Consider the following 27227-nt stretch of genomic DNA (forward strand, 5'->3'; position numbering starts at 1 on the left):
AAATGTCCGGCCCCTACATCGACGGATTAGGTCGAAAGCGGAAGAAAACTAGAGAGGTACGCTGTTCTGACGACGATGAAAACGTGGATTTTTTTTCTTCGGATCAAGATTGTGATGCACCTTCAAAGGAAAAACAACGTCGTATTACGTCTACAGAAGCAGAAGTAATACCAAAATTTCAACCAGAAGACAGAAATAGCAATGTGAAAGGCTAGCTGCACAAAATAGATCAGCTAGGGGACGTTGAAACACTAGATTTTTAACTACCTTATAGGAGAAGGTAGGTAAATAGGAAACGGTGTTATGAAAATACAGATATGTTTCAGAATATTTATAAAGTGGTGTTTACCTGAAGGGCACAGCTAGATGTTATAGACCGGTGAGCATGAGACAAAGAAAACTCCCTTGAATTTGTACAATGTATATTTTACAATTATAATTATTAAAGTACAACCATGGGCAGGTAAAAACCCTATGGAGGGAGACAGGTCGCGCTTTGGTCCGTCAGGTTAATTGTCACTCCGTTACAACCATGGGATATCACTATGTTTAAAACACTGTCCGTACACCTGTAGGCACCTCACTTACTCGAGGACCTCCGACTATCAGGCCTACCTGAGGCGTTCCAGAATACCATACAGGTGATGCGTTGTGGCCGGCTCAGGCCAGGGCGTGCTGGACGATGGCTGCGCAGCGGGCCAACTGTTACGCAGCTGGCGGGCTGCACGTCCACCGGTCAACCTCGCAGTCCTTCACCGGGCCTTATCCGGAGTGTTGACAAAAGAAGAGGCGCGGCACATCCACATGCGCGCCGCACAAAGGAAAGCTTCGACGTGCAAACAACCAAGGCAAGCTCCGCCGAAATGAAGCTTGAAATAACTCTCAAATGCAGAAGAAAACAGTAGGAATCTTCATTCACAAAATTTGTTGAAATAGTCTGATCCAATCATAAACTTCTTCTTAGATTAAAACTTGCAAAACGTTCGAAAATTAAAACGTTAAAAACTTAAAGAAAAAAACCCATCTGCAACAAGGAATGGCAATGATTAGCATGTGGTTCAGCTGACAGCGTGGCAAGGCAACTCACGAGTGTAAAACAAAGAAAATAACTTACAGGTTCATCCGGGATAGTTGGGCATCGCTCGGATGAAACCTAAACCCACCCACTGGACCTTCGGCGATGGGATTTCAGTGATGTTGCTGAAAACAAGGACCTCGAGGTTATCACAAAGTTGGTGCAAAAATATGCACGAAGAATTGCGAGGACTTACCATCTCGGTTAAGCTATTTCTATTAATCAAGACATCGGCTCTTGATGCCGCCGATACATTGTGGCTTTAATTTGCCCACATCCGGGTTTCGGCAATGGAGTCTCCGGCGCTCTCGCGACGTCCCCACTTTCCAAAACCTGTCTCAGCTCAGCCAGCTGTCAGTCTGACACAAGAACCACGAACAAAGTTGCCAAACTAGAAAAAATCTACCAAACCATAAATTCGCCGAATCAACGACAACAATCGATCGACTTGTTTGATCCCAAAATTTAAACAATATAATTATAATATATCAAAAATAAATGTTGCAGATAATTTTAATATACCAAATTTTGAAGAAAATAAAATAATTAAAAATATTCGGGCCCATCGATAACCCTGCAGCGCCATCTGTGATTTCCTGCGGGTAAAATATAAAAACGACGTTATATCGCCAGAAACCACAAGATGTCGCTACAAGGCTCGTTGGTCCGAAATGCTTCGTTACAACGTGTACGGCTGGAATAATCATGATCGTCAATTTATCATGCAAATCCGTCTTCGAGGCTCAGCACGTGATTGGTACGACGATTTAGACGATTATAAACTTACATGGAGCCAGTGGAAGGAAGCTTTGCAGAACGCTTTTCCTCGTTCAACGGATTTCGTCGACAAATTTGAAGAAATGCTTTCCAGAACGAAAACTGATGCTGAAACGATGACGAAATATTTCCACGAAAAATTGTCTTTATTGAAAAAGTGCAAAATCTACGACGGAGATGCTATTTCATGCATAATCAAAGGACTACCTTTAGAGATACGGGCAAATGCTAAAGCCTATCAATGCGACACACCCGAACAACTATACTACGGGTATTTATCTTCACTGGAGAATTATCGACGGGTAGAAGCAGTAGCCACCGCGAAGAAGACCATGACGACAACGTGGCGGCGTGGAACATCTACTCAGCAGCTGCCGAAGATCTGTTACTCGTGCCGAAGACCTGGTCACGAAGCGCGGGATTGCCGAGCATCACTGCACTGCGATGTCTGCCAGCGCAGCGGTCACCAAGCAGCCACATGCTGGTATGCGGCCGGGAGCTCGCGACAACAACCACAACAAACATCACAGGTCAGTGGCGTTCTACATATCACATATGACATTTATTTAGATTTATACGTAAAACAAGTGCATGTGAATGGGCATACGATGAAAGCCTACATTGACACCGGTAGTAAACTAAATATCCTAACAATCGAACAAGCTAAATTGACAGTCTTACCTTCTTCTATTGTAATGAAAGGGTTTGGTGGTGCACATTCACATTCACTAGGCACTGCAGAAGTTAAAGTTTACGTAGATAATGTAATATTATGCGGCTGTGTGGAATTAACCGACTACAACTTGTCTACAATAGACTTAATTATCGGACAGAAGATGATTAATCAAGAAAACGTTAGTTTGGTAACAACAACAAACTCTGGGACATTCTACCCTACGTCTGACTTATGTAACACTCTCAGTGACGTACAGTTGCATCCAGCTGATTTTATTTCGAAGTACCCTATATTTTGAGCTATGATACCGTTGTTCCGAAACAAAGCTGCAGTTTCGTTAAAGTATATATCGACTGTAATGCGAACGAAATAGAACACACATTTCTGATGCGCCCCGTGTACTTTGAATTAGGAGGTTTGTGTTATTTTATACCGCAATCAGTGTTATCTTCATATAATTGTTTCATAAAAGTAATAAATGTCGGCGAGGATCTTCTGTGGCATGCAAATAAACTAGTGGCCCGTGCAGAATTAATAAATGTGTATGAATGTGAAAATTCTACAATTTTACAAATTGACGAACAAACTGAATGCGATATAAAGCAAAGCGATTTAAATGTCGGCGATCTCGATGAGGAACACTTAGATAAATTACTAGGGTTGTTAAACCGTTTTAGGTCTTGTTTTTCGAGAGGTACTAACGATTTAGGCTGTACTGATTTGATAAGTATGCAAATCAAAACTAATAACGATGAGCCGGTGTTTCGTAAACCGTATAGATTATCTCACAAAGAGAATGAGATTGTAAACGCAAAGGTTCAGGAGTTGATAGACGCCGGAATCGTCAGGGAGTCTGTGTCAGACTATTCGAGTCCTGTGGTCCTAGTAAAGAAGAAGAACGGAGACTATAGGTTATGCGTGGACTATCGTGCTTTAAACTCACGCACAGTTAAAGACAGATTTCCCTTGCCAAATATTGAAGACCAACTTACTCGTTTGTCTGGTAAAGCATATTTTACTGCTTTAGATCTGGCACAGGGTTACATGCAAGTTCCCATAGATAAAGAGTCAGTTCATAAGACTGCTTTCGTTACTCCATGCGGCCAGTACGAATTCCTGAAAATGCCGTTTGGCTTGGCAAATGCACCCGCAGTGTTTTCTCGATTGATTAAAATGGCACTACATGGTATTGGTAACGAAATTGCTTTGTATTTGGATGACGTCATGCTGCCGACCGTGAAGTAGAAGAGGGTCTAAATCTATTGGAACGCGTTTTACAATCATTAAAGAATGCGAACCTAAAACTTAACCTACAAAAATGCTCATTTCTAAAATCCAGCGTTAGTTATTTAGGTCACGAAATTACTGAAGGCACCATACAACCGGGACAGGCTAAAGTGGCTTGTGTAAGCGAGTACAAAAGACCAAGTAACGTGCACGAAATACGACAATTTATCGGCCTGACGTCGTATTTTAGAAAATTTATCCACAGCTTTGCTGAAATTGCTAGACCCTTAACAGAACTGACTAAAAAGGGTGTCGAATGGTATTGGGGATCAGAGCAGGAAGAAGCATTCCAAACATTGAAGCGAAAACTAACCGAACGACCGGTATTAGGTATCTATGATAGGAACGCTAACACAGAACTTCATACCGACGCAAGTAGTAAAGGGTTAGGCGGAATACTACTTCAACATCAACATGACGGTACTCTTAAACCTATTGCATATTTTAGCAGAGTCACTAGCAAAGAGGAACGGTTTTATCACAGTTATGAACTCGAAACGCTAGCGGTGGTAGAATCCTTGAAGCGGTTTCGGGTTTACTTGACCGGGTTACCAGTTAAAGTTGTCACCGATTGTAATGCGTTGCGCACTACCCTTGAAAAAAAAGATCTGATTCCTCGTATTGCCAGATGGTGGTTGACTATTCAAGACTTCGATATTTTTATAGAATATCGTCCGGGAGATCACATGAAGCACGTAGTTGCACTCAGTAGGAACCCCATCGTGGCTGAAGTGCAAATAATAGAGGGGTCAGACTGGTTGTTGACCCTGCAAATGCAAGACGAAACCCTTCAAAATATTATAACACAGTTGCGTGGTGGAACCGACAACCCTGATATTACGTCAAACTATGTAATAAAAGAAGGTAGTTTGTACAGAAAAACACTCTTAGGAGATCGATTCGTTATTCCTAAACTTGCTGAGTATGGATTAATGCAAAGGTATCATGACCAAATAGGTCATCCCGGTTTTGATAAGTGTGAGAAAGCCATCAAGGCTCAGTTCTGGTTCAAGGGCATGACACGATTTATTAGAAAATATACGAGTTCGTGTTTGCAGTGCGCGTACGGTAAAGGTAATTTTGGCAGGGTTGAAGGCGAACTACACCCAATCGAAAAACCAGCTGTACCTATGCACACGCTGCACACCGACCATTTAGGCCCATTTGTTAAGACACGGCGTGGTAATTCTTACCTGCTTGTAATTATAGATTCATTTACGAAATTCGTTTTCGCGAAGCCTGCAAAGAACGCAAGCTCAATTGAGACTATCAGGCTTTTCAAAGAAGTTGTTGATCAATTTGGAAATCCTCAAAAGGTGATAACCGATCGTGGCAAGGCTTTCACAGGCCGATATTTTAAACAATTTGCTCAAGAAAGACAATTTGAACACGTATTAAATGCCATAGCTAGCCCACGGTCTAACGGCCAGGTAGAACGAGTCAACCGCACTCTAATTAATGGGCTTAATACAACGTCTGAAAGTGAGTGTACGTGGGACCTCAAAGTACCAGACGTTGTATGGGGCATTAATAATACGACTAATTCCACGACAGGTTATACACCATTCAGTCTTATGTTTGGTCACGATAACTCACGGCTTCCGGGCTATCCATCTCCGGCAGCTATGGATGCCCCTTCTCAGCGACAACAATTAGATTCGCGTAGGACAACTGCAAAAATACGAATAGACCGAAATATGACTGAGATGAAAAGCAGGTTTGATCGGATACATAAACGTTGTAAGAAATACTCTGTTGGTCAGCTTGTTCTCTGGAAGGGTGGTTCTGCGAGAGACCCTCGGGCTAAAGTTACACGGAAACTTGATGGTATATACACAGGACCATACCGAGTGGTCAAAGCTGAACACTGTTTAGACCGATATACAATATCTAGCATAAAGGGCATGAAAGGATACAAACGATTCCATGCGATAGTTAGAAGCGAAGTGCTTCGACCATATAAAACTACTTTGACTGATGATAGTAGCTCCGGCAGTGACCGCGAAGTAGACAGGGATGACCTTATAGACCTTTTAGAAAGTTAAAATTGTAGGTTTAAGTACACCAGTTTTAAACTTTGTGTTCTCTTCAAAAAGGAAAAAAACAAACTCGTACAACACATTCGTGGATGTAGGTATCTAAAATATGTAAATAATCAATCGTCTTCAAACTATCTAGTATTAGGTTTCGATTTCTTGATTATGCGATTATAGTAAAGTAGTTAACTATTTCATTTGACATGAGGATACTTAAATATTTCATTTCGTTAAGTTTATAAACAAGTTCTATTTATATAAAGTATTGTTATGGATTATGTCTTAGATAATATTAATGTCCAAGGTAAAATTATTAACACTAATTATAATCAAATTGTGTATATATCAAATTGCGTCTTAATTATTTTGTCTAAACTAAAAAACGTACATAGCTAAACAAATAATTGGATCTGTGTTTTCTATAACTATCTACGTGTAAATACGTGTATAATAACAATGATTAATAAAGAAAATGTTTCCTACAAACGAACACTCAGAAGTACTACACTATATATATTTATTTATATAATAATAATCCATACTATCCATACTAATATTATAAATGCGAAAGTAACTCTGTCTGTCTGTCTGTCTGTCTGTCTGTCTGTCTGTCTGTTACTCTTTCACGCCTAAACGGCTCAACGGATTTTGATGAAATTTGGTATGGTGATAGATGATAACCTAGAAATGGTCATAGGCTATAAATAATCACGCCATCGTTCTTAGGGGGTAGGCAGTTGGCAGATAACTAAATTGATTTAGTGATTTGTAGTCGTTTTTGTTGGGACTTTTGCTCTTTCACGTCTAAACGGCTGAACGGATTTTAATGAAATTTAGTAAGGTAATAGTTGGTTATCTAAAAACGGTTGTACGATCAAATTGATCACGTCATCGTACTTAGGGGGTAGGAAGTAGGCAGAAAACTGAATTGAGTTAGTGATTTTTTTATGGTTTTTGCTGGGAGTTTTGTCTATCATGCCTAAACGGCTCAACGGATTTTGATGAAATTTAGTTAGCTGATAGATAGTAATCTAGAAAAGGATATGGCCTATTAATATTTATGCTATCGTACTTAAGGCGTAGGCAGTAGACAGAAAACTAGGTTAGTGATTTTTAATTGTTTGTTTTAAAAGTTTGCCTCATTCACGCCTTAACGTCTGAACGGAATTTTATAAGACTTGGTTAATTTAAAGATAGGATCTTAGGCACGGACACAGGCTACTTTTTATGGCGGGAAAATACCTCATTCCCGCGGAAATCTAGATTTCGTGATCGTGTCAAGAAGCGCATCACGCCATAGCTACTGGAATGATTTCGATGTTTTTTTTTAAACTGAGTGACCTCAAGTTAGTATTTGATCACTTTTCTAACTTAGAGGGTAGGTAGGCGCCATAATTTAGGGAATTTATGATAAAATTTTGATGCAACTGTCTTTATTAAACAGTTATATCTCATTCCTACAGGAACCTACACATAGCTATAGCTAGCTATCTATTAACATTAAAACTCTTTCTAGAATCACATTACGCCAATTAATTGATCTGATTTGTATAAGTTTTTTTATTCAACTAACTATTACATTACATACAGATAAAATCTAATTACTTACACCACATAATTAATATAGTACTACATGACTAGCTACGCTTTAAACTTGAGGAGGTAATTCGATAGACATTTATACGAACTTTAAGCCCAGTAATCAATCATAGTAATAAGGTAATACTCATTTTAGACAAAGAAACGGATAGGTAATCAGTTCGTCAACGAAATTATAACACCTACACTTAGTTTGTTTACTATTTAACGAGGAAAAATAATCCTTACTAATATTATAAATGCGAAAGTAACTCTGTCTGTCTGTCTGTCTGTTACGCTTTCCCGCTAAAACCTCTCAACCGATTTTGATTAAATTTGGCACAGACAATCTTTAGACCCTGAGAAAGAAAATAGGATACCTTTTATTGCGAAAAGAAGGGACGAAGAGATTGAAATAGGGGTTGAAAGTTTGTATGGGATATTTTAATTTTAAAATATAAATCCATGAAACTTTATATTTAAGCACTTGATAAAAAATAATTAAACATTTGTTCTAGCGTTGCTGAAATTTCGACCAGTGAGGGGGTGAAATGAGGGTTGAAAGTTTGTATGGGAGTTCGTCATTTTTGGGGATAAAACCACGAAACTTTATATTTAGGAACTTGATAAGAAATAAAAAAACAATTTGTTAAAGCGTTTTTGAAAATTCGATCTTTGAGGGGATGAAATAGGTGTTGAAATTTTTTATGAGGTTCGTCATTTTTCAAGATAAAAATATTAAATTTTGTGTTTAGGCACTAAATAACAAACAAAAAATCGTTTGTTCAAGCATTTTGAAATTTTTACCAGTATGGGGGTGAAATACGGGTTGAATGTTTGTATGGGTATTCGTCATTTTTGAAGATAAAACCATGAAACTTGGTACGTAGGTCTCTTAGGATGTGCAGAGTTTTTCAACAAACGGATTTTCCGAAATTCGAACGGAACGGAACGGATTCGGAACGGGAACTACGAAGCCAAACTTTTTGTATACAAAATATTAACCACTGAACCTAGGAACATGATATTTAGTAGTTTTGGGTGTATCAAGTTAAAAAAATTTGGCTTTTGTAGATAAAGTTCCTTTTAACGAATACTCTGCATCGCCGCCACTGCCGTCGGTCGTCGTTCGTCGTCGCGCACATTCGCCGAAGTGTGGCGGCAGTCAACGGCGCTGTCTTGTGGTGGGGGAGCGCACGTGGTGTATACGTGGCCTGCTCGCGAGTGTCGAGTCCAAACAATTTCTACATTTTAACAAATAATAACAAAATAGCAAACGTTGTGTACAAAAAAGTTTTAAATTAGGTCATTTTAAAATATTTTTGTACACAACGTGACGCTGACCCCTGTAAGTGTCTTGGACATAAGGGACCGATAAATATTCCTAGGTAATTTCTGCCACTCAATGGAATACATAGGTACTTTATAACGACTGTAAACAGATATTTTTTATTTTTTTTAAATATACCTACTTACTCTCTTTTAATCACATGCTATACCGTTCCTTTTATATAATCCTTAATATTCAAATTAAAAGTACGCAGACGAAGTCGCGGGTACCAGCTAGTATATTATAAAAACGAATTGACAAAATATTAGCTGTGTGAACATTGTAACGGTGTGATATGATTTTACACTGCCTACAAAATAGATACCTATTGAATTGCTGCATACTGTGTGAGCTACACTATGTGTCATAATTATTATTATTGAGTTGCAAACTTGTAGGTGTTACAAACAATAACTGTGTGACAACAATCTAACTACGTGAATTACAGGTTAGATATTTTTAATACTGTGTGATGCAAATACTGTGTGATGCAAATACTGTGTGATGCAAATACTGTGTGATGCAAATACTGTGTGACATATCTGCTGTGTGATAAATTAATACATGACTGTGTGAACTGTGTGATGGAATGCCAAAATTGGTAGCTGAACTGTGTGATAAACATAAAGAAAGTCACTGTGTGAAGAGTTTAACATTTCCTGTGTGAACTTAATACATAATACACAATGTCACGTCGTAGTATTGGAGCGCACAAAGTCACCCACAAAGAATCACATAAGAATATAGGTCAGGCAGGGTGGGTACAAATGAAACAAATACTGTGCTGTCTTTTCTTATTTCAGAACACGACGGCTGCCAAAATGTCCACCAACAACGCGGGCTACTCGACAGTCCCTGAGCGCCGCGGTGGGCCGCGCCCGTTGCAGGATGGCCGAGTGTTAGCGCCATCGTCATCTACCGCCACTTATCTTTGATTTTCCATAGTTATTACATTTAAATTCAATCTAATTAAGTATAAATTAATGTACGAATACTATTTAGTTACTTAGTTATTTTATATTTCAGTTGTTTATTTGATTTTCTAATATGCGAATTGTATTGATGGGTAATTTATTTCTTTTGCTCTGGTAACACTTAAATTGGGTTATATCAAGTTTATAAAAGGCATGACATTTGGTTATTCGCGCTCATTCTGTTTTTGTTCTACCAACGATATAAACTGCAAGTTCGTGACAACTTCGTATTTTATTTCGACTACACTTGGAATCCCTTCAACAGTAGTTATAAGAAACCTCCACCCATCAACACCAGTAGACATAATAAAAGAGAACATAGAAGCCACAGGGAACACCGTTACGGGAGAAATAGTTAATGCTAGATGTGGACCAAACAAGAAACCAACATCTACATTTTTTGTTAACTTATTGCCAGGACCAATAAACAAAGCTGTTAAAGACTTAAAATATATATATCTATCACCAATCTGTTATTATAGAAGACCCCAAGAAAAAAAAAGAATTGTACAGTGCCAAAGATGCCAACAATACGGCCACTCAAAAAAACTACTGTATGCGGCCATACAGGTGCGTCAAATGTGGAGAATCACACAAGACTTCCGATTGTCCAAAACGGGATAGAAAAACCGGCGCCCAGTGTGCTCTTTGTCAAGGACCACACCCAGCCAATTATAAAGGTTGTGAAGTATATAAAGAATTTCTTACAAGAAGAACATCGAAGCTTACAGCTAAAAGAGAAAATTCAACCCCAAAAGATATATCTCAAACTAGACCCGTCCACACCAACGTAACAGAAAATAATTTGAACAAGAGTCACTCAAAAACCTATGCCGAATCAGTGAAATCAAATACCCATCACAAAAATACAGATATACTTGACCCAGACAAACAGGTATTAAGCCATACACTTGAACAAATTCTCCTCAGGCAATCTGAGAAATTTGATGTGATCTTACAACAGATAACTACCCTGTTGGGGGTTATAACAACTCTGGTGAATAAACTTTCAAAATGACTGCATTTAGAATAGCGACTTGGAACATAAATGGGTTAGCACCCAACAAACACGAAGTTGAATTACTTATGAATGACCACAGACTTGACATTCTTCTTGTATCTGAAGCACATTGTACCGAAACAACACGTGTCGACTTTCAGGAGTATCTTACTTATACCACAAACCATCCCGATGGAACAGGCCATGGCGGAACTGCGGTGATTGTAAGGAAAACAATTAAACACCAAGTCATGCCGGAATACAGAGCAGCGCACTTGCAAGCTACAACAATTGCAGTGCAAGATACAGGTGGATATCTCAATATCTCGGCCATCTACTGTCCACCAAAACATAGAATAACTGAGAGTATGTTTACTGATTATTTCCGAACACTGGGCAACCGATTCGTGACTGGTGGAGATTGGAATGCCAAACATACCTTTTGGGGCTCTAGGCTCACTACTACTAAAGGTAGGCAATTGAAGCTTAGCACTGAGATGAATAATTTAAATATTTTGTCAACTCCTAATCCTACATATTGGCCAACGGATCCTAATAGAATTCCAGACGTGGTAGATTTCTTTATAATAAAAGGACTGAGTAGACACTACTTCAAGCCAGAACACTGCCTAGATGGATCATCGGACCACTCCCCAATATTACTAACAATGAGCACACAAATTATAGACAGTGAACCTCGTGTGACATTATATAACAAATATACTAACTGGGATTCTTTTGGGAAATATATTGAGGATGCTATTGAGTTAAATCTCCTGAAGACATAGAGAACGCAACGAAATACATCACCTCCCTAATCCAGGAAGCCTGTTGGGAAAATACTCCTACACCAAGCTGTGTTAAGAAAGATTCCAATTATCCTCTGGAAATACAAAAAGCCATCCTGGAAAAAAGACGGCTACGTAGAAATTGGCATCTTAGTAGACATCGCTTGGATAAAACAGCATTCAACAATGCTGCATTATGCCTGAAGCACATGCTGCAAAATTGGCAAAACAACACACTCAAGGAAAAACTACATTCTCTCACTGCAACAACTTCCACCAATTACTCTCTGTGGAAATTTACAAAAAGCTACAATAGACCCGTAGAATCCAATCAAAAGAGGAGGAACCATATGGGCTCGAACAGCACAAGAAAAAGCGAATATCTTTGCCTCACATTTGTCACAAGTCTTTACAGCTAATGAAACAATGGACGGGATATTCGATAAAACAGTTGACGACATTTTAGAACAAGATCTACAGTTTTCAACCCCTCCAAAACCGGTAACAACACGTGAGGTCTGGAATACCATCAAATATCTAAAAGACAGAAAAGCACCTGGTTTTGATCTCATTATCAAAGAAGTGCTGATACAACTACCTAAAAAAGCTGTAGTGTTTCTGACCATGCTCTTTAACGGAATTTTCAGAGCACAATATGTACCACAAGTGTGAAAGGTGTCACAGATACTGATGGTGCACAAAGCTGGCAAACCAGCTAATGAAGTCACTTCCTACAGACCTATCAGCTTATTACCAATTTTGTCTAAAATCTTAGAAAAATTACTCTTAAGAAGAATCCAGCCAATCCTAGAAGGAAATAATACAATACCTAATCACCAGTTTGGGTTCAGGCAAGGTCATTCTACAGTAGAACAGGTGCACAGAGTATGCGACACTATAAGAAATACCCTAGAACAAAAGGAGTACTGCTCATCTGCATTCCTGGATATTCAGCAAGCTTTTGATAAAGTCTGGCATAAGGGCCTACTCTGCAAGCTGAAAACTAATCTCCCGCATAGTTATTTCGGGATCTTCAAATCGTACTTGTCAGAAAGGCTTTTCCAAATAAATAAAATATGATGACGCGACATCCTCTCTGTGTGAAGTTAACGCTGGGGTGCCACAGGGCTCTGTTCTCGGCCCAATACTCTACACAATCTATACTGCCGACTTGCCACAGGTTGACGGTGTAACGACTGTTACGTTTGCCAACGATACAGCAATTCTCTCTAGTGATAAAGATCCTGTAAAGGCAACACAAAAGCTACAGAGAAGCCTTAACCAAATCACAAAGTGGCTGCAAAATTGGAGGATAAAAGCTAGTGCAACGAAATCTGTGCAATGCACCTTCACTTTACGGAAAGTCAACTGCCCGCCGGTAACCTTAGAAAATACCATGTTACCCCATTCAGAGAGTGTAAAATACCTCGGCCTCCACCTTGACCGACGATTGACCTGGAAACAACATATATTTAAAACAAAAAGAGAACAACTAAATATAAGATTTAAATCTCTACACTGGCTTTTAAAACGTAACAGCAAACTGTCGACTGATAACAAACTTCTCATCTATAAAATTATCCTGAAACCAGTCTGGATGTACGGTATCCAACTATGGGGAAGTACCTGCAAACATCTCAATTATACAGAGAATGCAAAACATGATCCTGAGAACCATTTGCAACGCTCCTTGGTTCATAACAAATGCAGAAATTCATGACAACCTGAAAATGAATACAGTGAAGGATGAAATTAGGGGTTCAGTCCTAAACTACCAAGCAAGGCTGAAAAAACATCCCAATGAATTGGCAATCCAGCTTACCAGTCAAACTTATAGGAAGCGACTCAAGAGAAAAGATATACTGGAGCATTCAGAAGAATGAGTGGTCATAGATTAGCTAATTATGAGTAGCTGTTTTTGCTGGAAGACACACTCTACCTGACAATACACTTATATCAAATCTGCTCATAGTAAACAAAAAAAAAAAAAAGATATTGATTGCAGATATAGCCAGGAAAAAAAAATCATAAAGACAACTGGCCACTTCATTAGAACCGCGTTTCGCAATACCCTCGTGCCACATATAACAGGTACCTGTCTTTGAAGTCAGCTCAAAGACTGTGAAGTTATACAGGTTTAATTTTCTTTTACAGTAGAAAACACTTATCTCTTCATGCGGGCAAGTCAAGACTTTTTGGAAATCAAAAGTAGCAACTAGTACATCAGAATTCCTTTTTGCTAGTTCTTTTTCGTTTGACTTGATCTCACGTGTGATTTTCTTTGCCTCCAAATGTTGAGCATGTGCAAGTTTTTGTTGATCTGACGGAGCTTCAATGTTTTTGTATTGATGGCACACGTCACAAATGTCCTTTTTAGGGATAAAGAAACCAATGTTCATATGTTTATTAACAATATCCTGGTACTGTCTCAATGTCTTTGCTCGCACACTCTCTGGTATGGCATTAGTATTACACCATTTTTAATACTTGAACAATCCATACATTTGTAGCGACATAGTAAATATTATATAAGTAGTATAGCATATTAATCGCGTATCTGTATTCCGATGTCTTAACGGGTCGGCAGTCTTAGCCCGACCGCCGCTACGGTAATATGTACTGTGTGTAATACGTGCGCTACCCAACTCAATACAGTGAACTGATATCAGGAAGAGTGCTTTCATTTATTCTCCCGAACTAAAGAACTGAACATTATTATAACTGAACACGATAAATCTGGCCAAACAACACAAAACTGGTGACCCCTACAAATTTTAATTATTAATACGTAATATCGAGAGTTCGGGACGGAGCGTCGGTCGGGCTGGCTCACACGGGCAAGCCATACGGACAAAAATTGTGCCAGTAGTGAATTGTTGTTTAACTTAATATGGCAGAACAGCAGCAAGTCGAAGATGTCGCCGCTGGTGATGTGGCGCAGATTACAGTTTCGTCGCGCATTCCCGATTTTTGGCAGGACTCGCCACGGATGTGGTTCATCCAAGCAGAGGCGGTACTATATAACCAGAGGCTAAGCGATGCGGCGAAGTTCCAGCTGGTCATAGCAAAATTAGGGAAACAGGTTATCACACAAGTAACCGACATTCTGCTTAACCCGCCAGAGAGCAACGAATATGAAGCTCTCAAAGCTAGGCTTCTCAATATTTATGAGGAGTCGAAGAGTCGCCAGATACTCATCGGAGAAATAGATCTCGGCGACCAAAAGCCGTCACAATTATTACGGCGTATGCAGGACTTGGCCCGTGGTAAGGTGAGCGACGACACGCTGAACATTCTATGGCAAAATCATCTCCCACCGTCAGTACGAGCTGTCTTGGCAGTGTCGGATACCAAGGATGTAAATACCCTAGCTACTATCGCGGATAAGGTGATGGAATCAATCACGCCCGTCAACATAGCCGCCGTAGGTTCCAGCACACCGGGATGTACTTCAGATGCGGTCAGTATCATTGCGGAGATCGCCAAAATTAATCTCCGCCTGAATAGTATGGAGAAGTCCAATTTTCGTCGCAACCGCGGTAGGAGTAATTCACGCGCTCGCTCCCGTTTTCGAGGTGCGCGTAGCCAGAGTCGCGGTCGGGGCCGCACGCCACAGTCTGAAGATTGGATATGTTACTACCACTTCAATTATAAGGACAAGGCTCATAAGTGCGTACAACCCTGTGCTTGGAATAGGAAGCAGCAGGGAAACTAGAAGGCTCGCAGCTGGCAGAGGTGGGAAGCTGCAGACGAGCATCTAATTATCGCCTCAGCGTAACTGATAAGTGCAGTGGACTATGTTTTCTTATCGACACCGGTGCGAACATATCAGTACTACCGCGCAAAAAAGTGTTACGGCGACAAGAAAGTAACGAGTGCGAGGACTATACTCTCTACGCAGCCAACGGAACTAAAATCAATACGTATGGTATAAAAACATTAGTACTCGATCTAGGTCTCCGTAGGGCATTGCGTTGGACATTTGTAATCGCCGATGTACGTCAGCCTATCCTGGGAGCCGACTTTCTGGTTCACTATAAGCTCCTAGTAGATTTAAGTTCACGTAAACTTATAGATGAAGTAACTCATTTGTCCGTTATAACTGCCATTGTCAACAGTACTGAACAATCGGTTAAGTCGATTAATATTTTCCACCCTTTTTATGATATTTTAGCTCAGTACCCTGATATCACCAAACCCGTGTCGTTTAAGGATCCACCCAAGCACGCTGTCTACCATCATAAAAGACGGAGGGCCCGCCCGTACACCAGAGAGTGAGGCCGTTACCACCGCATCGATATACTCAGGTAAGAGAGGAATTTAGAATAATGCAGGAGATGGGTATTAGTAGGCCATCAAAAAGCCAATGGGCCAGTCCTCTTCACGTCGTTCCTAAGAAAGACGGCCATAGTATTCATTCTTGTGGCGATTATAGGGCACTTAATGCAATTACTAAGCCCGACAGATACCCGATACCCCGTCTACATGATTTTACCTATTTGTTAAACGGAAAGAAAGTGTTATCTAGGATTGACATTAATAGGGCGTATCACAATTATAATGATTGCACCTCGTTAGGTGCGTGGTCGTTGGGTCTTCTCCACGTCGTTACGTGGAGAAGACTGCCATAATCACACCATTCGACCTATTTGAATTCCCTCGTATGTCATTCGGTTTGCGCAATGCCGCGCAAACTTTTCAACGTTTTATGAATCATACAGTATTAGACGGATTAGACTATTTATACGTGTATATCGATGACATCATAATTGCAAGCGAGGATATGGAAACACACAAACGACATCTAAAAGAGGTTTTTAAACGGTTTTTAAACGGTTTTATTTAGCTCACCCCGTTTGTTTTATTTATTCTTGGGTCAAATTTAGTAATTCAAATTTCACCCTCTTCCTGTCAACCGATTAATCTGAAATTTTGTATACACTTTGGATTTTGGTGACAATACAATTATGTTTATTCATTATCATTATAAATCCAAGATGGCGGCCGCTACAAAATGGCGGATAACGTAGGTTTTATCAATCCCATCAATATGGGTATCAAATGAAAGGGCTCAACAAGCAGAATACAATATACTAAAAAAAAAATTAAATCCAAGATGGCGGCCGCTACAAAATGGCGGATAACGTAGGTTTTATCAATCCTATCAATATGGGTATCAAATGAAAATGCTCAACCAGTAGAAAACAATATACTATATAAAATTAAAATCCAAGATGGCGGCCTCTACAAAATGGCGGATAACTTAGGTTTTATCAATCCCATCAACATGGGTATCAAATGAAAGGTCTCAACAAGTAGAATACAATTTACTATGCAAAATTAAACGGTTTTATATTTAGCTCACCCCGTTTGTTTTTTATTAAACGGTTTTATTTAGCTCACCCCGTTTGTTTTATTTATTCTTGGGTCAAATTTATTAATTCAAATTTCACCCTCTTCCTGCAAACCGATTAATCTGAAATTTTGTATACACTTTGGATTTTGGTGACAACACAATAATGTTTATTCATTATCATTATAAATCCAAGATGGCGGCCGCGACAAAATGGCGGATAACGTAGGTTTTATCAATCCCATCAATATGAGTAGCAAATGAAAGGGCTCAACAAGCAGAATACAATATACTAAAAAAAAATTAAATCCAAGATGGCGGCCGCTACAAAATGGCGGATAACGTAGGATTTATCAATCCCATCAATATGGGTATCAAATGAAAGGGCTCAACAAGCAGAATACAATATACTAAAAAAAAATTAAATCCAAGATAGCGGCCGCTACAAAATGGCGGATAACGTAGGTTTTATCAATCCTATCAATATGGGTATCAAATGAAAGTGCTCAACCAGTAGAATACAATGTACTATATAAAATTAAAATCCAAGATGGCGGCCTCTACAAAATGGCGGATAACTTAGGTTTTATCAATCCCATCAACATGGGTATCAAATGAAAGGTCTCAACAAGTAGAATACAATTTACTATGCAAAATTGAAATCTAAGATGGCCGCCGCTACCAAACGGCTTATAACAATTTTTTATCAATCCCACCAATATGGGTATCAAATAAAAGGGCTTGACAAGAAGAATACAGTGCACTATACAACCTCAATATTTAAGATGGGCGCAGCCACTAAATGGCGTATAATAATAGGATTAAAATTTAGAAATTGAATCTGGGATGACGGCTGAAAGAAGAATGTTGCCTTTAATACTATCATGGGCTTCTACAATACATAAAATGCAGGGCAGCACTGTGGATCACGCAGTCGTATACTTAGGTGCGAAACTGTTTGAAGAAGGTCAAGCCTACGTGGCTCTTAGTAGAGTAAGATCTTTGCAGGGACTACGTATAGAGGAGTTGGACTGCAATAAACTAACGGGCACGAAACCTTGCAATAATGAAGCACTAAATGAATTAAACAGAATGCGAAATAAAAACTAAAAACTAGAAAATAAAAATAGGTAAAAAAACTTTTTAAGTTAAACGGTTTTAATGTTAAACATACATTGCAATGTTTAAGCTAAATGTACTAAAAACCAAAAAATAATAAAATAGATACAGTCGTGGGAATTATAAACATATGCATAGACTAGACTAAAATAAAACCGTGAGGCACGTCAATTGTCTACAATCGTTGATTTGTTCAACCGACAACGATGGACGTGTGATAAGTAGGGCTAGAATGTGGAAACAAGCTAGCAAGCTCGATTATAAGCGAGTTTTAGGGTTTCATAGTGGTGAGCGAGTAGTACTTTTATCATATGTTTTGTCGCTTAAAGACAAACTACGAGCAGTGAAACGATTCCTCGCCAGCCAGCAGTGTGAATGTCCAACGATAAACTAGTTGAAACATCTCTTTTATTTACATGAAGTGTAAAACTATTGGAATTTCCATGAGCAAGAAAATAGTAAGTAATTTCCTCACCGTCTGCGGGCCAACTGCCTAACGACGAATTAAACGATTCTTCTATCGCACATTATGTCGATAATTTGTAGACAATTGACGTGCCCCACGGTTTTATTTTAGTCTAGTCTATGCATATGTTTATAATTCCCACGACTGTATCTATTTTATTATTTTTTGGTTTTTAGTACATTTAGCTTAAACATTGCAATGTATGTTTAACATAAAACCGTTTAACTTAAAAAGTTTTTTTACCTATTTTTTAAAGATTGGATAGGTTTGGAGTGACAATTAACTTAAACAAATGTGTAGTAAAATTGAATTTTTAGGATTCGAAGTTTCGACTGATGGAATTCGTCCCTTAAAGGAGAAGGTTGACGCCATTAACAATTATCCCAGACCGGAAACTGTACAACAGTTGAGGCGGTTTATGGGAATGATAAATTTTTACAGGTTACATTTACCAAACGCAGTAGAATATCAGTCGGAATTAAATAAATATTTTAAAGGGTCCAAGAAAAATTATAAAACAAAAATAGCTTGGACAGAGACAGCTGACGAAGCTTTCTTGAAATGTAAGTCATGTTTGCGTCAAGCGGTTACATTATCGTGTAATAAGACCACGGTAACATGATCATTAACTAACATACGCATACCTGGATATACATAAAGCTGCCTCAGGTACATGCTCTATAAATAAAACAACCATTGAAATAATAAATAATAAGTATATTGGTTACTTACTCTAAATTTCCAAAACGCACGCGTGCTCAAACACAAGTGTACACGTGTTCAAAATGGTACGTCTGCCTTCGATGCGTGCTCGAATCAAAAGAACCCCAATGAAAGACAAACACGCCTTTTTATACCCTTTCTCCTAGTGTTGCCATATGAAGGCAACACAAATTCGCACAAAATTACAGAAAACCTAACATTCGACCATCCTGACGTCGTGCATGTCCTCATGCACGTAGACAAAACGTCTAATGTTCAAACCTAACATTCGGCGGGCCAAGTGATTCCACACTCATCGAGAACAGTTACAAAGCTTCACTTAAAATCTAAAAGTACAACGACATATAATCACATTTACGGGGTGAAACATCAGCTCTTCTTTCTAATCATAATATAAAGCTATTCAAGTTGTCAATAGTTCGCAAACCCTTCCTTCTCACGAACTATTGCAAAGCAATTGAGTGTGAACCTTCTTTCTCACACTTGTAATTATCGTATACAAACCTTCCTTCTTATATACGATAATTAAAATAATCATAATATAAAGCTACTCAAGTTGTCAATAGTTCGCAAACCCTTCCTTCTCACGAACCATTGCAAAGCAATTGAGTGTGAACCTTCTTTCTCACACTTGTAACTATCGTATACAAACCTTTCCTTCTTATATACGATAATTAAAATAATCATAATATTACAAAGCTATTCAAGTTGGCAATAGTTCGCAAACCTTTCTTTCTCACGAACTATTGCAAAGCAATTGAGTGTGAACCTTCTTTCTCACACTTGTAACTATCGTATACAAACCCTTCCTTCTTATATACGATAATTAAAATAATCATAATATTATAAAGCTATTCAAGTTGGCAATAGTTCGCAAACCCTTCTTTCTCACGAACTATTGCAAAGCAATTGAGTGTGAACCTTCTTTCTCACACTTGTAACTATCGTATACAAACCCTTCCTTCTTATATACGATAATTAAAATAATCATAACATTATAAAGCTATTCAAGTTGGCAATAGTTCGCAAACCCTTCTTTCTCACGAACTATTGCAAAGCAATTGAGTGTGAACCTTCTTTCTCACACTTGTAACTATCGTATACAAACCCTTCCTTCTTATATACGATAATTAAAATAATTTTGAACCCTCCTCACAAAATTGAAAGTCACCTTAACTAAATATCTATGAGCCCTCCTTCTCAAGCTATTACTAAATACACATCTTACAGTTTCATCCAACAAACAGTACCTCTACTTACTTTCTTTTGATTGTATATAATAATGACACAATCAGTCATCTTCATCACTACTTTCTTTATCATCATTAACGTGAATCCAGGGTGACATTCGATTTGTTAAATGAAGTAGTCATCAATCCCAACAAATTCAAACTCAAAAATATGTTTATTCAGTAGGTAACATTGTTACACTTTGAATCGTCAATTTTTACATCTTTAAGGGATTCCCGAACTGACAATAAAGTATAATTTTGCGTTTCGCATACTATTTCGTTCAACATAGGATTAATTTCCGCATCCATCTGAAGTCCAAACATTACCTCAGTCCGTCCCGTTGTCTTCCGACGGGTGTTGTTCATGCCCCATTGGACTCTACCTATCTTGTCATCCCAGACGTTCTTGTCAAAATTAAGATTTTGCGCAGTTAACGACCCTAACATCGTGCGATTACACTGCTCTACTTGTCCATTGGACCTAGGACTTGCAACTGCGTTCAACACGTGTCTAATACCTTTATCCGAGCAAAACGTTTGAACACGTACGATGTGAAGAAAGTACCGCGGTCGCTAATAATTCGATCTGGGTTTCTGAACGTATAGAAAATATCTTCTAATTCTCGCGTTGTTGTAACTGTTTTTGGTATTTCTGACTGGCCTGATAAATTTAAATTTCGTAAAGGCATCTACGACTACCAATAGGTAAGAGTTTTCCTCTCTTTGATCGCACAAAAAGGTCCAAGGTGATTGATGTACAGGGTGTGAAAAGGCACCTCGACTTTTCGTTTACGTGGAATAGGCCCTCATTTGAATTAGTTTTCTGTTATGTACTTTAACCCATCTGCATCAATATCAGTGGTAAGAAATTCCCGAATGCGACCCAGTTCACTATCACCTAATTGAAGAGTCTACAACCTGTCCCCCTCATTGATTGACATAACCGTCGGGTAAAGACCAGCGTCAATTTCCATTGAACTAAGATCCTCAATTGGGTTCCGAAATAGAAGGTCCACGTGCGTCATTTTCGTGCCAGCACGATATTCAAAAAGCAAAAACAGCCACCAGCGGGCAATACATCTAACCAAATCGCGTATGGAAAGCATGGAGCGCAACGCAATACAATCGGTCATGATTTTGAAATTCTGACCCAGAAGATACACCCGAAACTTTTGAGCGAACTTACTATAGCAAGAGTCTCAAGTTTATAAACCTTTTCTCTTCTGGAGATGTCTGGCGACTATAGTACGCTACGGGATGGTAGGTGTCGTTTCCATTACGTCGCTGCATCAATATTCCACTGACGCCCACTTCACTGGCGTCAGTGTGCAACTGTGTTTCGGCGGTCGGGTCGTAAATGGCTAAGATTGGCCTATCTATCAGACTACTCTTGAGATCAACAAATGCGGCTTCTTGTTCCTCAGTCCAACACCATTCCACATCCTTCTTGAGCAACTTATTCAACGGATGTGATAAAGACGCGTAATTCCTTATAAATTTTCCGAAAATATCCTACTAGTCCCAGAAATTGGCGGACGGAATGTGGACTGGTGGGACGAGGAACATCAAACACCGACTGTGTCTTTTTGTCAGCCGGCCGCACCCCAGCAGCGCTAATATCATAACCCAAATAGTTAATAATTCTGCTGTAAGAAATTACATTTTGCCAAATTCAGAGTTAGGCTTGCCTTTTCTATCAACTGTAAAGCCCTTTCTTACCTATCCAAACACTCTTCTACATCCTTTTCGTAAGTTAATACGTCATCGATGTAAGCAGTAGCTTCTGAGAACCTAGCGGAAACCAATACCTTATTCATCAGCCTTTGAAATACAGCTGGTTCGTTAGCCAACCCAAACGGCATACGATTAAATTCATATTGGTCGTCTGGGGTGATAAAGGGAGTTAAGGGTTTCGATTCTTCTGCAATAGGCACCTGGTAGTATCCAGATGCCAGATCCAAAGTTATAAAGTAGGCCTGCCCCACTAATCGAGCAATCTCGTCTTCAATCACTGCCATCAGGTACCTTATCTTAACTGTCATTGAATTCAGAAACCTATAATCAACACAGAGCCTTTGTTTACCGTCCTTCTTACGAACCAACATAATTGGACTCGCATATTCCGATACAATTTCTCGTACAATCCCCGCATTCATCATCTCACCAACCATTTCTCTTACTTGTTGTCGTTCTTTGTGCGACAATATGTAAGGCCGGTAAACCACAGGACGCTCAATATCCAATTCAATTTTCATTTCAGTCATATTTGTACATCCCAACTCCTCTAATGATTGCGCGAAGCAATGCTTGTATTCGTTCAAAATGTTAAAATAGACGTCGTTTATGTGGCTCTTCAAGCGTTTTTGCTAAAGTTAACATCTTGAGGCTCTATACCTAAATGCTCGCCAACGAGGTCTGTGGGTGATGTACAAATATGATTGACAATCTGAACTCTATTTCATCCACCCATAATATCACCTTCATCAATATAACAAAAGCTGACAATGGGGTAACATGAACAAAGAGCTGACCTTCCTCTACTTTGTATAACCCGCCGGCTATCGTGAATTCTCGGTTTGGCTTCCCCACGACTCTTCCGCTAAGCCTAACATATCAATTAATCACAACATCAGTACGAGCTCTGATAATCGCCTCTCCACTCAATCTTGCGCATGAAGCGGAGACGACCTTTACACTCGCAGTATCACCACTACCACTGTTAGCAAAAGGGAATTCATCATCATAATAAAACCTCAATTCGTTGGCATTCTTGAATACCAGCACCTGATTCTGTTCGGTGAAGGACTGTCCTACTAATATCGGACAATTGAGCAGATTACTGTCAACCACGTGACACAAAACATCCGCACTAACACCGTCGATGCATAAATTAACCTGTGTCCTGCCCATGGACAAAATAAAACCACTACCAAAACTTTTAGTGGAGTCGGGGATTGATCACAAGTCTACCCCAAAATCAGTGTCGTTGTTTGTTTTATGAGCGAAACTTCGCTACCGAAATCTATAAACGATATCATAGAGGTGTCATTTACCCTAACTGTATTGAAATATTTTGAGCCCGACTTAGAGGTAAGTATGCGCATGATTTTAGGAATGTTACCTAGATTATCACGGTTTTCAAAAAAAAAAGGGACTCTGCAAGTTTCCATTTTATGACCGAACCTACGACATCCTGTACATTGGACCAGAGGTTTGGGACATTTAAGATACGGGTAACCTTTTTCCCTACAGTTAAAACAAAATAATTTGTAACTTGAATTTTTTTTTTGAAGTCTTAACTGATTTATCCCTATTGTCATTATTACTTCCCGCTGTGGATTCAGTCGACTACTTTGTTTTATTAAAATGAAAGCGATCGGGCGGCGGTTGGTTCTCCTTATTACTCATCGGAAAATGGAGTTGATCAGGCTGCGTACATCGTAACACTTATCGCTGGATCTAATTGTCTTGTCACTTAATCCGTGGATAATGCAGTCCACGGCTCGTTTCCCTTCGATGTCACACCGGTTCACGATAGCTAATTCTTCATAATAATAAACCTCTAGCGGTTCACCAAACCTACTCTTTCGCCTAAGCGTATCCTCCAGGGATTGGCCATAATCATGTTCAAAAGGAAATGCGTCTAACCACTATAGCTGCCATTCTGCCCAGCTGTACACAATAGAATTGAAGCTTTCATACCAAACTTTGGCCAACCCCTGCAGTTTCTGCATTGCGAAGTGGATAACGGTTGTTCTCATCCCATCCGTAAACAGTGGCACACTCATTAACTTCCTTTAACCAAGTATCAATCTTTTGACTTTTCGATGAGGGTCCAAATTCGGGTAACATGGTTCATAATACTACTGGAAGGATGTGATGTGGCGACTGCTGTCGGATTAGGTTAAGATCTTAAGTTAACTAATGATTCAACAATATTAAGAACATCTTTAGATGAAAATGTAGGGCTATCTGACCTTTCTATTCCTTTAGCTGCCGACGAACGTCGCACCTCCTGCCCTTCGCCGCGACGTCGTTGGCTGTGTCGCTCGTTGTGCCGACGCGTGAAGCGACGTCTCTCTCCGGCTGCACTCCCGGCTCTCTCTCCGGCTGCGCTCCCGGCTTGTATCGGCTCGGCTCGGCTGCGCTCCCGGCTTGTATCGGCTCGGCTCGGCTCGGCTCGTTTCGGCTCGTCTCGGCTCGTCTCGGCTCGGCTCGGCTCGTCTCGGCTCGTCTCGGCTCATCTCGGCTCGTCTCGGCTCGTCAGTCGTCTTCGTGGAACGATCTCGTCTTCAAGAGGCATAATCTGGAACTCGAAAACATTGGAACATGTAAATATTCTTCAGATAACCCTATATGTATATATTTATACAGATATATTTCCAAAGTAAAATATCTCAAAAACGGTGTATCCTGATTAACACATATGGATACGATCCCACTTCTGAAATGTAATAAGACCACGGTAACATGATCATTAACTAACATACGCATACCTGGATATACATAAAGCTGCCTCAGGTACATGCTCTATAAATAAAACAACCATTGAAATAATAAATAATAAGTATATTGGTTACTTACTCTAAATTTCCAAAACGCACGCGTGCTCAAACACAAGTGTACACGTGTTCAAAATGGTACGTCTGCCTTCGATGCGTGCTCGAATCAAAAGAACCCCAATGACGCGTCGGGTTTCTTCTCGTCGCGGGCGAAGCCCGCGACGGGGAGACATTCACGGGGCGTAGCCCCTCTAATGTGGTGGCAGTCGCCGCCCGCAAAGACGGGCGTGGCACGGGGTTGGGACACGGCGGGCGCGAACGCCCCTCCGTGAGCCCGATGTTGAAACGTCCGTGGTGCCGCCAGCGAGGTCGAGCCCACCGGGTGGTTCCCCGTTGGGGGAGGCCCAGTGAGCGCCCGTCAGCTGGCGGTGGTGTCGTGTCCGGTGAGCTGCTCCGTCGCCGGGGCAGCTGGTGTCAAGTCGGCTGGAGGGGGGGGAGAGGACTGCTTCCACTGCCACTGGAAGCGTCAACTCATCCCCCGGGGGGGTGGCCACAATCCTGACTACTCGACGGGGAGTAGTGGATGTGGGCAGCCCCGGTCCAGTCCGATGTCCGAGAGGTCAGTGCCCACCAGTGAGTTGGCCCAGCAGTGACGCCAGGCCTCCCACGATGATGGGCACAGGGTCAGTCCGTGAGCGGATGGCAGCGAGGATGTTGTGGAGCAGCTGGATCGTCTGCTCCAACACTTCCAGTTTTTCGCTGGATGGAGCCGGTGGTAATTCCGCTGGGGGCTTCGCCTTCTTCCCCCCGCCGGGGGGGGCGGCGACCGCTTGGTTCGGCGTCGGTGTCGGCTGCGGCTCGACAGTCATGGTGGCTGCAGGGGCAGGCTTTGCCCTCGCGCGGATGCGCTTCGGCCTGCGCGGCTTGGGCCCGTCTGGGCCGTTCGCCACGGCCATAAGCGAGCTCCGCGCGGTCGGCTCGCTGTTGGGGTCCACTGTTGAGGGTGGAGGTGGCAGTGGGGCTCTTCTTGCGGTGGTCATAGGCGCGGTACCCGCCTTGGTATTCCGCAGCTCGCGCAACTTGACCGGGCAAGAAGAGCTGTTGGCCGGGTGAGTCCCCCCGCAGTTGCAACACGTTGCTGGGACTTCTCTGGGCCGCAGGCAATCCTTGGCCGCGTGGCTTTCGCCACAGCGGACACAGGCCATCGGCCGGTGACAATTGTGGCTGCTGTGGCGAAATTGTTGGCAGCGGTGACATTGGGAGGGCCCCTTGCGTCCTCTCCATGCCTCTATTTTCACTCCGGGCATACACAGCAGCTCGGTGGTTTCGTAGATGTTGTGAAATCCTGCTGTTCTTCGTATTTCTACGAAGAAGATGCACCCTCTTTTGCCCTGGATGGGGCGGATGTATTCTGGGTAGAAGCCGCGGCTGCGCAGCTCCTCCTCCAGTTCGGTGGGGTTCGTGTCAACGGGCAGACCGAGGATCGCCAGCTTCAGCGAGCGCTCCGCCGGGGGGGCGTACGCGAACCAGGAAAGTCCCGTAGCTCTCTCCAGGGTGGTGAGGTACCGCTGGTAGAGCCGGAACTCTTCCTCGGTCCTCGCCAGGAAGCGTACGCCCTTCCCGTAGGGGCGCGCGTTCGGAACGTGGCCCAGCATCTCCCGCAGCTGGCGGAAGTGGTGCGGCCAGTTCGGCAGCTGGTCCACCACTATGGGTGGGATTTTCCTGCTCGCGGGGGCGAGCGGCGGCTGCTGGGCGGTCTTCTTCGACGGCGGCGATGGCGTGGGCGTCGTCCGGAGGGACGGGCGCGGTGGCGCGTGCGGCGGCGAAGCCGGGTTGGTGTTTAACACCGCCGCGTATGATCGCGGCGGTGTTGTCTCCGTGTCCGGCCTGGACATGGAGGGCGGCGAATAAGGGTTGGTGGGCGCGAAGCTGAAAGTGCGCGGCGGCGATGTCTCCATGTCCAGTGAGGGCATGGAGAGTGCGACGGGCGGGCTAATCTTCGTGCGGAGCTGCGGCGGGGGCCGCTCCGGCGGCGTGGAGGTCCTCTTTGCCGCGGCCTCTGTTCCCGGAAGTTGGGGCAGGGGCAGCGGGAAAGCGGGTGGCCGGTGAGTTGCGCCACTGAATGGCGGTGTGGCGGTCGGCATCATTGCTGCGATTGCAGCGGTGGCGTGCGTTATGGAAGGGCAGGTGCGCACAAATACGCGCGACCTGCGCTTCGTTATTCCGGGCGTTGGGGGAGCCATGCTCACCCCGTATGGACGCAGCGTGGAGATGTCCTGTGCGCGATGTCGAGCAGTCCGCTAGGCAGGGC

The 27227-nt window shown here is 41.5% G+C and overlaps 2 protein-coding genes across 2 annotated transcripts; one reads left to right on the forward strand and one right to left on the reverse strand.

Moving 5' to 3' along the window:
* The first annotated feature begins 14411 nt into the window (after positions 1-14411).
* On the forward strand, positions 14412-15799 carry LOC126381422 (uncharacterized). Its single transcript, XM_050030893.1, has 2 exons — positions 14412-15060; positions 15696-15799. Exons 1-2 carry the CDS (start codon positions 14412-14414, stop codon positions 15797-15799), a joined length of 753 nt encoding a protein of 250 aa, XP_049886850.1.
* Positions 15800-25149: 9350 nt separating this feature from the next.
* LOC126381423 (uncharacterized) lies at positions 25150-27159 on the reverse strand. Its single transcript, XM_050030894.1, has 3 exons — positions 26764-27159; positions 25585-26463; positions 25150-25167 (listed from the first exon to the last, which is right to left on the reverse strand). Exons 1-3 carry the CDS (start codon positions 27157-27159, stop codon positions 25150-25152), a joined length of 1293 nt encoding a protein of 430 aa, XP_049886851.1.
* Positions 27160-27227: the final 68 nt, after the last annotated feature.

Source organism: Pectinophora gossypiella, unplaced genomic scaffold, assembly GCF_024362695.1.
Source record: "Pectinophora gossypiella unplaced genomic scaffold, ilPecGoss1.1 Pgos_51, whole genome shotgun sequence".
NCBI classification, from domain to species: domain Eukaryota; kingdom Metazoa; phylum Arthropoda; class Insecta; order Lepidoptera; family Gelechiidae; genus Pectinophora; species Pectinophora gossypiella.

Coding starts and splice junctions, on each gene's coding strand:
- LOC126381422 (XM_050030893.1), top strand. CDS start 14,412: ATGGCAGAACAGCAGCAAGTCGAAGATGTCGCCGCTGGTGATGTGGCG. Junction 15,061..15,695: donor CAATTTTCGTCGCAACCGCG/GTAGGAGTAATT, acceptor ATGATATTTTAG/CTCAGTACCCTGATATCACC.
- LOC126381423 (XM_050030894.1), bottom strand. CDS start 27,159: ATGGCTCCCCCAACGCCCGGAATAACGAAGCGCAGGTCGCGCGTATTT. Junction 26,464..26,763: donor CGCCGCGATCATACGCGGCG/GTGTTAAACACC, acceptor ACCACCCTGGAG/AGAGCTACGGGACTTTCCTG.